This window comes from Phyllostomus hastatus, unplaced genomic scaffold, assembly GCF_019186645.2.
Source record: "Phyllostomus hastatus isolate PE091 unplaced genomic scaffold, TTU_PhHast_1.1 phas_contig_840, whole genome shotgun sequence".
Taxonomy (NCBI): Eukaryota; Metazoa; Chordata; class Mammalia; order Chiroptera; family Phyllostomidae; genus Phyllostomus; species Phyllostomus hastatus.
Window position 1 is genome coordinate 223,794 of NW_025333970.1, and position 11,395 is coordinate 235,188.

General features: G+C 47.1%; 1 protein-coding gene across 1 annotated transcript; it reads left to right on the forward strand.

The window, feature by feature from the left end:
• ZNF165 (zinc finger protein 165) lies at positions 1-9,183 on the forward strand. The gene is given in 7 exon segments (XM_045850692.1): positions 1-64; positions 2,468-2,841; positions 5,607-5,745; positions 7,347-7,397; positions 7,400-7,747; positions 7,750-7,966; positions 7,968-9,183. Coding segments are annotated over 7 exon segments (1,362 nt in total). The 3' UTR covers positions 8,137-9,183.
• Positions 9,184-11,395: the final 2,212 nt, after the last annotated feature.

The following is an 11,395-nucleotide window of genomic DNA, read 5'->3' on the forward strand; positions in this document are numbered from 1 at the left end:
ATGGGGGCGTGGGATCACAGCGCAGTGGAGGGGCCTGCCATCAGCTGTGCAGCGGTCAAATGTCGTAAGTCCCAAGGGAATGTGCTCTGTAGATGCCAACCCCGGAGAGATACGCAGCTGGACTACACAACAACCAAGGGAGAGAGACCTGTCTGCACTGAGGTTAACCGGAGCAGTGGAGCAGTGCTGGTGGTGTAACACACGTCCAGGAAACTTAGGTTGGAGAGGAAAAGGCGCATAGGGGTGTGAGATGTAGGACCTGGTGTGACAATGTGGTGATGTCATGTTTTCCAGCAAAGTGAAGATACAGAAGATCAAAAGAACCACAAAGAGGACCAACTCTAGTTAAGGCCTGTCAGAGAAACCCAGTAGGATAAGCTCCATGAAAGAACTCCCGTTTTTCTGTTCCAACCTTTGTTAGCCTACATTTCCTGTCAAGACCAAGCATCGAGCAATTCAAACTATATATTAAAATAAGGAAGAATCTAGCATGAAAGACATGGGTTTGACATACAACTATTTGAATAAATGACATATTCATTGAAATTGATATATCTTGTACCAATTTAGCTCCCCAAAAAGTAACAAAAAAGTTATAAAAAAGTTATAACAAAAAGTAATATCATTGATATTTAATATAAAAGTCAAATAATGGCCCTTGTGTTTGCATCAGTCATAGGTATGAAAAGTCTGCTTTCTGAGAAAATAAGGGTGATGTAAAACAGAGAGCAATCAGAAACAAGAAAGAGATGCAGAGAGAGGTTATTTTAAATGTGTATCATAATCTTATAGAACTGGATTTGCACTTACCTCACATGCAATAGAATATAATTTTGAAATCCATAAAATACACTCAGATGTAGAAATTTATGCCCTAGGAAATACTTACATTCCAAGCATCACTAGTAATGCTGCATGTACAGAATGTGGCAGTTTGTCTCTCTACCCCACCTGACATATTTTATTTGCTACCTTGGTCTTTTTGTAGGGTCATAAAACAACTAAATACACAGACTGAGCCTGAAAATATCATTTGTTTATAGTGCTTAACTCTTGCCCTCAAGATCCCTAAAGTTACTATATCAACTTAACAAGAACTCTGAAAATTCACTGGCTGTGCATAGTCAGTTGGTATCAGAATTCTAAAATTCAGTGCCAATACTTTCCTTTTCCTTCTGTTAATTTTTTTTCACATATTGCCAACAACTAGAGTGTGTGGAATTCCTGGACAGGTGGGATTATTCCCTATCCACATTTTAATCAGGCTAACTTTTTTTAAACAGTATCCAATTCTGTTACCTATGCACATCACTCCCTATGGTAAAATGATTAAATAAATAAGTACTTAGAGGAAAAAGACAGAAACATTGTCAAGGCAATGACAGGCCAAAAAGATGTAATGTAAAACTAAAAGTAATACAAGGAAAAGGATATTTCTGTACTATAAAAATCTAAGAACACCCATTTACATTAGGTTAGCTTTATATGCTCTTCTCCTTCTGGGGCACTATCTTGAAGAGTTAGTTACACTCATCCAAACATATTGCCAGCTGTAAGGTTACTGGATTGCCACATTCATCCTGCTGTTTAGTATCACTTGAGCACAGTCTGACAGCAGCATCACAAAATGAGTAATTCAGTTCTCTCCTATTCAAAATGTTAGACATCTAGTAAATTTTAATTCCCTTCATTTTCAATCTCCTGTGACAATCTTTCCTGGTGGAAGAAATTCCCCAAGAGGGGATTTATGACCATTGAATTGCTTTTGGAGGTTCTGTCTTTAGGCAGCTAAGGCGAGTTCAGAGAAAGCCTCTCTGTTTGCTGTTTTCCAGGTTGCACGTGTCAGGGAGGCCTATTCTGCTGTCCTTCAGGAGATGACGGAACTTAGGCTGCTCTGTTGAGAACAGACTGTGGGAACACTGGTAGAAGCAGGGAGATCACTGACGAGGTTATTGCAGTAACCCAGGAGCGAAATGACAGTGCATGCGCCCATCTTTAGGAGAATGGACGAATGCAATGCTATATTCACAAATGGAACATTATACAGTAATGAATACTAATTTTAACTCAACAATATGGATAAATCTTGGTAACATTGTTGAGTAAAAGAAGCAAATATAGTACCTGTGACATGACACCTTTTAGATCAAACCATGTGTTCTTTGGACATGCATTTGTATGCAACAGAACTTTTTTTTATTCAAAAATCAGTTTACATTCAACATTATTTTGCATTACTTTCATGTGTACAACATAGAGATTAGACAATCACATACTTTCCAAAAAGTGTAGGACTATCTTTTAAAAGGAAGAGGGCAATGAACACAAAATTTGTAATGGTGACATATGACGGGAGGACAAGTATAGTAAATGCAAATTATTGTTAATGTTGCAGTTCTCTGGATTGGGAAGTGGATCCAACAATGTCCACGTTTCAGAGCCAAGCGTTGTGATTAACCCCACTGAGTACACGCGCACCCCCGGGGCTGGGGATGGACCGAGGGATCCGGGAAAGTCCAGGCAGGCTTTGCAAAAGCTGAGTGCCTGCCTCGCGGGCTTCCGCTACCCGCCACAGGAAGAGGTCCAGGGCCCCGCTGCGCCCGCCCCAGACCACGAACGTGTGTGAGACTCCGCCGCCTTCAACCTCTGAGGTCTTCAGGACGGAGGCCAACACTCCTGGGAAATGGAGTCCGGGCGCCGAGGAGGCTTCTGGGAATCAAAGACCAAGGCTGGCGCATCTTCTGCGCAGACTCCAAAGAGTCCCGGGACGGAAACGCGGCCCGGTGGCGCGGTACCGTCTTCCACCGGAAGTGTCCGATTGGAATTAACCTCGTGGGAGAGGTGAGTCCGGGCTTCGGCACCCGGGTGTCCGGCCCTTTGTCCCCTGCAAACACCCAGTCCCCGCCATGTTCCCTCTGGGGCCGCGGCAGCCCTGCGGCGCCCGGGCCCCGGAACCCAGAGGAGCCCCGAGGCAAGGTGGAACTGGTTTCGGCGTCCGGGGGGCCTTCGCACCCGCCCCTTTGGAGAGGAGCGTGTGGTTTCCGTAGTTACCCGCCCTGCCTACTTTGCCGCGAGAGGTGTGGTGCATTGCTGCGGGCTGTCCGGCCAGCGGGTCTGGGGTGTCCGAGGCGAGGGGCGGCCTGTCCTGGGTAGACCGATGGGGCGGTGTCAGCCCCGTCCTGCCCCGGCGCCTACTTCTCCTAGGAGGAGTCGCCGCCCTTTCGCAGGAACTTGCGCCGTAGTGACCCCATCAGACCCGGTGGGTTCGTGGTCCTTCACCTGATGGACCCCACAGGCCGCTCCGGCCCGTCCCCTTTTGCCCTTCTGCATCTTTCTCACCCTTTAGCGTCCAGTCTAAGCTCCCCAGCTGCCGGAAATACTTGCTGCGACGAGTACGCAGACACACGCTGTCCTCCCCACCTCACACCCGTTAGGGTGTGCAGCAGCTCCACCGTGCGGCGTGTTTAGTCTCTCAGCTTTCAGCGTTTAGCAAGCATTTCCAGTGTGTGGTGTGGAGTGTCTTGCTCTTTAAATGTTTTCTATCCATGAGTGTTTTATGTCATTTCTTTCCAAAATCTTTGTCAGTTTCTTTCAAACTTAAATGCTATTTTTCTAATTCCTTTTACCCGTACATCAGAATACAAGTTTTCCAGGCGCACCCCATGACAATCCCGTCGGCATCTCCGGAGCAGGGCCAGCAACCTGCTTCTGACAAAGTTCCCACGTGAGGATTAGCTCTAACTAAACCCAGACGTCCTCGGGAGCCCCTGCAGCACCGCTCCCAGCCCAGTGCTTGGCTTGTGTTAAGATTGTTAATAAAGTGCGTGTCAGTGCAACAGTCAGTGGCCAACTTGATGGGATGTTTCGTAGACAGACCTAAAGGATTGATGTTTGCATTTCCCTGTTGTACTCCAGGCTTCTCTAAATTCCTGTCATTCCGTTTTTCGGTTCAGAAACCAGACAGACCATTCGCACGTGCCCACAAGTCTGAGGGAACTGACATTTAATAACTAGACTCACACAACACATGCGAATTCGATGTTGCTGGTTTATGATATTTCGTTTCATTGGTGAGATGAGTGGCCCCAGTGTCCAAGACCTGCACTGAGCAGTGAAACTGGGAAGGCAGAGAAGGGCCTGTCGGCACAAAAGTATCTGAAGTCATGCTGCCCGAAGCTTTTAATGGTTCCCGGGTGCCTGAAAGACAAAGTCTGAAACAGGCTGTGTGACATCTGAGGCTTTCAGGGCAGGGGCTCTGTGATCTCCTTGTACAAACCTGCTCATCCTGCTTTCCCACTTCTGTCCCTACCATTAACAGTTGCTCCTGTCCTTCATTGCTTGTAATTTCCTGTGTCTCCCACTTCCTACTCAAGCCCCATCCGTTCTTCAGTCAGTTTTTAAGTAGCTTCCCGTGACCAATGCACCCTCTTGTGCCCTTTCTGTCTCCAACCCCATGAAGCACTTTGGTCATTTTCCGCTGGTCCTTATTTTCTGTGCAACTTAGAAATGATTTAACCACATGTGGCATGTTGGCATTTAATATCGCCTTGTATTTATATTTAATGTTTCTTGTTTAAGTTATCTTGGGGATTTCTTTTTTTAGTTTTTATAACTGTATTTGAGCCAAACTTATGATATAGGCTGGGAGTAAGATCTCAAATGCTCCCTAAGTTATCTTGTTTTTCATTTTAAATTTTAAGCTGCTTTGAGGTAGAAATTATGTAACAGTTGCACTCACAAAGCAGGTATTTAGGTGCTTTTTTACACGTAGTAAATGCCCAGTGCATTGTTGTGCAATAGAAAATGACTGTTTCCATAATGTGATCTTTCATCTTCCTAGACAGTAATAATAAATTTTTTTACCTGCCCCCCCCCCAGGAGAGTACTTGAAACTAAATAAGACCTTCATAAAGCAGAAGTGGGTTTTCTGATTCTATCGCGAGACGATGACAGAATCAAAGAAAGCTGCTGCCCAGAGCCATCAGGAGGTTGAAGGGCCTCTGAGCATGAAGGGAGAGGAGGAAGATTTTGTCTGGAGCGAGGATGCCGGCTTGCAGAGAAGTGATTCCCTCTGGCAGGAGCTGTGCCGACAGCTCTCCAGGCAGTTCAGCTACTGGGACGCACCTGGGCCACGCCACGCACTGCGCAGGCTCTGCGAGCTCTGTCGGCTGTGGCTGCAGCCCAAGATGCACAGCAAGGAGCAGATGCTGGACCTGCTGGTGCTCTAGCAGTTCCTGCGCATCCTGCCCTCAGGGCTGTGTGCCTGGGTGCAGGAGCTGCACCCACAGAGCAGCGAGGAAGCCGTGACTGTGCTGGAGGACACGGAGAGAGGCAGCGAGGAAGTGGCGCTCCAGTTGCGGGGGGGACGGCAAGCTAAGTCCTCCACAGTGGATGCCACTGGCGAAGGGAGACTTGGAGAGGCTCATAGTTCAGGGTGCATTTATGTCTCCTTTGCTCTCTGGTTTGTGCTATGCCACACCTTACAACTGAGTCAGACTCAGTAATCCTTTCTCGGGTTTGTGTTTCCACAGGAGGCTCTCTTTGGGGGAGATGTTTCATTCCAACAGGGACTCGCTCCTAGCCCAGGTGTACTTTATTTTCCTCAGGTTCTAGTCCCTGAATGTGGGCAAGAAATATTCAGAAGAAAGGTGGTGGCTCCTGAACCAGCGCTTACTGTCCAGGTCCAGCCAGTGGAGACCAGGGACCCGCGTGGTTCTTCAGAGCCCTGTCTTGGGTTGGCCTGCAGTAAGGGGCACTGGGCCAATGACTCTCCCTTCTCACACTGTCCTAGCAACTGTTGGTGGTCCTTTGCTTGTTACCCAGTGAGAACTAGAGAGCATTTTTCTATGTGTTGCTGGCCCACTTAGAAGAGAGAGAATTTTCCTCCTTATCTGAGATAGTCACAGTTTTCCATTGGTTCTGTATCCAGCATATTTCCAGAACATGGGGCATTTTTCATCTATGAACAAATTAAAGGAAAGAAAAATGAATGAGTCAAGAGAATGTCAGGGGATGAGAGAAGACAAAGAGGAAGAAACATCAAGAATCAAAACATGTTAATAGAGAAGAGAGGCAGATGTGTGATGACACAATGGAACATAATTCTGAACAAGATCCATATTGTGTATTTTATTGTACTTTTTAAAAAAGATTTTATTTACTTATTTTTAGAGAGAGGGAAAGGGAGGCAACATCAGCGTGTAGTTGCTTCTCAGGTGTCCCCTTTGGCTCGCAGGCCGGCCAGCACGCAAGCCACTGAACCACCCCAGCCAGGGGTTATTGTACTTTTGATCCAACAAAGCTTTCTCGTGTTTTTATGGAGAGCTGGTCATGTGACTCTTCCACAGAATGCTCATCGCTGTTCTAAAACTCATCTGTTTAAAAGTTGTTCATCTTGATATCACTTTAGGTATGAGAGGCCCCCAAATAAAGTCAAGAATAAATTGCAGTAATTTTTCTCCAATACCCAGATTCTACTTTCTGGTTTGTTCTGGAACCATTTCCATCCCTGCCATCTAAGACTGGACCTTCCCCCACCCTAGACCAGGGCTGCCTAAGCCCCTTTCCTGCCCTAGCTCGTTCCAGAGAAAGAAACTCCAAAACAAAGAGGGTCTGCTGTTTCTAGCACCATATAGAGTCATGAGCTGGCAGGCAGGAATTGTGAGTACCGGCCCATCAGTGGCTTCAGTCGTGGAAGAAAAGAGATTATAGGTTCATGGCAGGGTGTCAGAGGGTGACAGGGTTTAATGACTGTCTCGTCATGGAATTTAGGAGGAATAGTTCAGTCAAAACAGTCACCTACATAGGAAGTGGTGATGGTGGCAGAAATGTAGAGAAAGGGGACATTTAGCAGAAAGTGCCGAGAGAACCTGATTACAGTGGAAGAAGGAGGAGGAGGTGGCTGGATGTTTTCTGCTCCACACACCGCACCCCAGAGCCATTTACAGCTTCAATTTTCTCCCACATCTGTGGCTCATCTGCTTTCTCTGTGGTGGTGCCCCCTTTCTCCCTCTGAGCCTAACCCTCAACCTGTGTCACAGACCCAGAGTCCCCTGAGATCCCTCCATCACACTCAGTGTTGGTTCTTTGTCTCCCCCACCCCGTTCTTGCTGGTGGTGATCCTGTTTTATCTGTGCCTTCCCGGGTGTCTATCTGCACTGCACACATGACCCACTTTTACCAGTTTTTCTTGTGTGTCCCTCATGCCTCTCATTTCAAAGGCCATGTTTTCAGGGTGGCTACATGCAGTACCAACATGTAACTGTCAAGTGTATCTGAACAGTGTCTTTTCTTCCAGCTCAGCAGACAGGTTCTTACTTCTTTTATTGTTATTACTACCATTTTAGATAATGTGGGTGAAAACAGTGGGTCTGTGCCAAATCTGGACGTTCATGAGAAATGGAACCACAGAGAATTATCTCAGAAAGACATTCAGGATTCATACCAGAGGAGCCTGCTGAGCCCGAAGACATCTCTGAGTGTGTAGGCCGGATGAAGAGGCAGCAGGAAAACGAGCCTGAGGAGTCTCAGAGACCATCATCTGCTTAGGATGGAGGTGTTGGCGAAATCTTCACCCACAAAAATGTACTTTTGGGTGAAATGAGAAGCCAGGATGGGTGTTCCCAAAGCATAAACCTGAACTCAAGTGAATTTACACATCAGAAACCTTGTAAACACAGCACCTGTGACCACAGTCTCAAGTAGAATTCAGGTTTTATTAAGCATCAAAGAATTTATGCTGGAGAAAAATTTCCCAACATGGAAAATCTCTCAAGCACCCGCACCTCATCAAACAAGCAGCAGTTTTCAGTGGAGAGAAAACCCATCGGTGTAGTGAGTGTGAGAAGGCCTTCAGACACGACTCCAAGCTCACCAGACACCAGAGTCTCCACACTGGAGAGAGACCCTATGAGTATAGTAAGTGTGGAAAAGGCTTTGGAGGGAGCTTAGATCTCCTTAGACACCAGCAAAGAATGTGGGAGAGCTTTCAGCCTGAACTCACACCTCATCCTGCAACAGAGAATCCACACCATAGAGAAGCCCTACGAGTGCAGTGAGTATGGGAGGGCTTTCAGTCAGAGCTCACACCTCAATCAGCATCAGAGAATTCACAAGAGGGCGAGGCTGTTAATGTGAGGGGCTTCAATTCATACAGAACACTGAGGAAAGAGCAAAGTGTGGGAAACACTGAGTACAGAATAAAGACTGGGCGGGATGAGATGGCTCTTTTCTCCCTCTGGTTCTCTGGGGTGCTGTCCTGCATGTGGTCTTGACCTCTGTGTGCTCCCTGTGGGGCCGGGGCCGTGTCTCTGCTTCCACTGACCCCAGAGTCGAACCCAAGCGCAGCATTGGGGGAGGCTAATAAGTAGGTCAGTCTAGCAGGGGAGAGAGGGAAGATAAGGACCTTCTTGCAAAATGAGGGCCCACAGTGTGTGGGGGCAGGGGGGCATTATAGGGCTTCTTGACAGCTACAGGTTCTCTAGCTTCTGACAAGTGTGGAAGGAATTGGCACTAAAAATAAAGGGCTTGACACTTTATGCCAGCACAGAAATGCATGTATTCAAAATGCCTTGCACATGTTGCCTTTATCCTATAATATCTTTGGTAAATACTAGAGCAGTTACTGTCATTGTATTGGAGAAAATTGTGGATATAAAGGAGTTCAATAACTCGTCAGCAGGTACAAGGTTATGAGGTGAAAAGCAAGATTTGCCAAAGCTACAGCTAGTCATCTGGAAACAGGGTTAAACCTTTACCAGTAGGTGTCTGGCAGCTGCAGAGTGTTCGGCTACAAGAGGCAGTTCTAAAGGATCATCTCCATAATGGGGTTTAACATTGGAAAAGTTTCCATGTCACGAGGAAAAGACCTGGAAGCTTTTCTCATGTTCCTTCCTACAGCAATTCCTAGTCGCATTACCTCAGTGTAGAGCCATGTGGGCAGCCTGGTGCCTGCACTGAGCTGAACCACACTCATCACCCACATGGAGTTTCTCTCCCCTGGATTCTCATGCTGGACAAGGCCAGAGCTTCCATTAGAAGCTTTCTCATGTTCTTCACTCCAGCTGGGATTTTTAAGTGAGCAACAACGTGAGGTCTCACACTTACTACAGTGTACAAGTCTCCACAGATGGGTTCTCCCATCTCCAGAAGGGTGGGTGCTGAATAAAGACTTTCCCGCACTCATCACAATTGTAAGGTTTTTCTCCAGTGTGGTTTCTCTTGTGACTAATAAATAGGTCAGCCTATGCTTGATAAGAGGTGAGTTTTGGATGAGATTTTCCTGACATTACCTCTTGGTCTGGGGCTTCTCCACAGTTGTCTTCCTTGTAGGTCCCAAGTGAGTCCTGTGTGCTGGTCTCGCTCAAAGGTGGTGACCTGCCTGTGCTGCCACCTCAGCCCTGAGTACTCCAGGTCCTGTGGTTGGAAGGTCCTGAGCTTCGTTTAATGCTCTGTTGTCCCAGCCTTGAAATCCTTAATTCTATCCCTAACCTTGTGTTTTGTGAGTTAAGTAGGACAGTGGAGCACGTGCCTGAGCAAAGGACACAGCTGCGCTTCCTGCCCCCATTTGTGTTGAGCATTGAGTATCAGTGGCCCATGAGTAGTCGCCAGGACTCAGTAAGGCCCAGAGTATGAAGGGGAGCAGAGGAGGCCACCCAGATGCGTCCAGGTTGATGTGTGAATTATTTTGAGCTGAAGGCACTCAAGACCCAGCAGACTCAGGAAAAACTTACCTCTCTGGTAACTACCTGAAAGAATGTAAATAGTGGGCCCATCCCAGAGAGAGAGCCATGAACAGAGTCAACTCTGATCTGAATGACCTCAGGGCAACCTCCTGATCACCAGCCCTGGGCTGTCCTTCTGAGAACTGCCCTCCCGGTTGGCACCAGGCCCCCTTCTGGTTCCTTACCTAAGGACGGCAAACAAGATTCAATTGCTTGACTGACTTTGGGTCTTCTATTTTTGGGTGCTTTTGTATGCACAAAACTAAAATTGTTTTTCTCCTTTTAATCTGTCTTATGTAAACTTGATTATTATACCCAAGAACCCAGAAGGAAAGAAGGGAATTTTTTTGCACCGCTACACACACAAGGTGAGCATGTTACATCTGCATCTGAGTCAGTCAGTTGCCGATAGCCAGGTGAGACTATACTTTCTGCTGCAACCAGGGCTTGCTTGTAAGGCAGAAAGTTGGCAAATGCCAGCGTCTAAAAAACAGGAACAGCCAAGGCGCCCAACAATATTCCTTCTTATTTGTGTCACTTCCCTGTATTAGGCAACTTCACCCAAAATGGCAGCGCAGGTGAAGGAGAGCTGACCTCTGTTCCCTGTCCTCTCAGTCTTTGCTCATCAGGTAGAATGTGTGTCTGTCAAGAGCAACTAGTCAGTTTTACAGCATTTCCAGTGAATATTCCGGATGGGCAAACATAGCATTCCAATTGTGAGTACGAGAAACAGTCTAGTATTCCTATATAATAATTTTATTTGTGTTGGGACTGTAAACCTACTTTTGCCCACCTCAGTGTGGGAGGCTCAGGTATGAGTTGTGTGTAATTTGGATGATTCCACGTGCAATTTAAATGCTTTTATATTTGCATTTAAACTGGCATTGCACAATATCTTTGCCAATAGTAAAATTCATAGTGATCATTTAAAATTTAATTTTCCTTTACTTCAAATGAAATTAAATAACAAAAAACATGACAACAAATCAAGAGAGAGCCGGTGGGGTGGGGGATAAAAAGGTTTTGTAGTTTAACACCTTTAGCACGATGTCCTGCTTTTGCCCAAATCCGTATCAGAAGCTTCTAAGCGTCAGATATCGTTTCCCCGGGCGTACTGTGGGCTCCTCAGGCCAAGACCCATCTCTTAACACTTTCCTCTGATTCCTGCCGTGTGTTCCCGCTGTGCCCCAGCCACAGTAAAACAGCTGTCATTCCGAGCATCTGGCCAGGCTTTTCCCAAATACTCTTGAGCATCGCCCCCGCCACCAGCCTGCTCTCCATATCCCGGGACCCGGTGGTCCGGTTGGGTCAGGACCACGGCCAGCTGGTGGCCAAGTCTGGACCTGATCACACCCCTGTGGATTCCTGGGTTCTTTCTTTTATAATGTGCTCGAGTAGACTTAGTACTAAAGTCAAACGTTTCCAAAGACACTGAGGTCACTTTAACAATTCAGAGGACGTGAAACACTTGCCCTGGGGATAGGGAGAGCCCGTTCCCTCGGCCGTCCCCACTTTGAAAGTGCCGGCCTCCAGCGGTGACCCACAGCTGACAACTGGGGCAGAACGAACATGGTCCCTTTTCTCTCCTCTGCCCGCAAGACAGCACTCAGGTACGCAGCCCACTCAGCGCTGGTCCGGCAGGCCCCCCTCCATGCGATTGGCTCAGTGGCAGC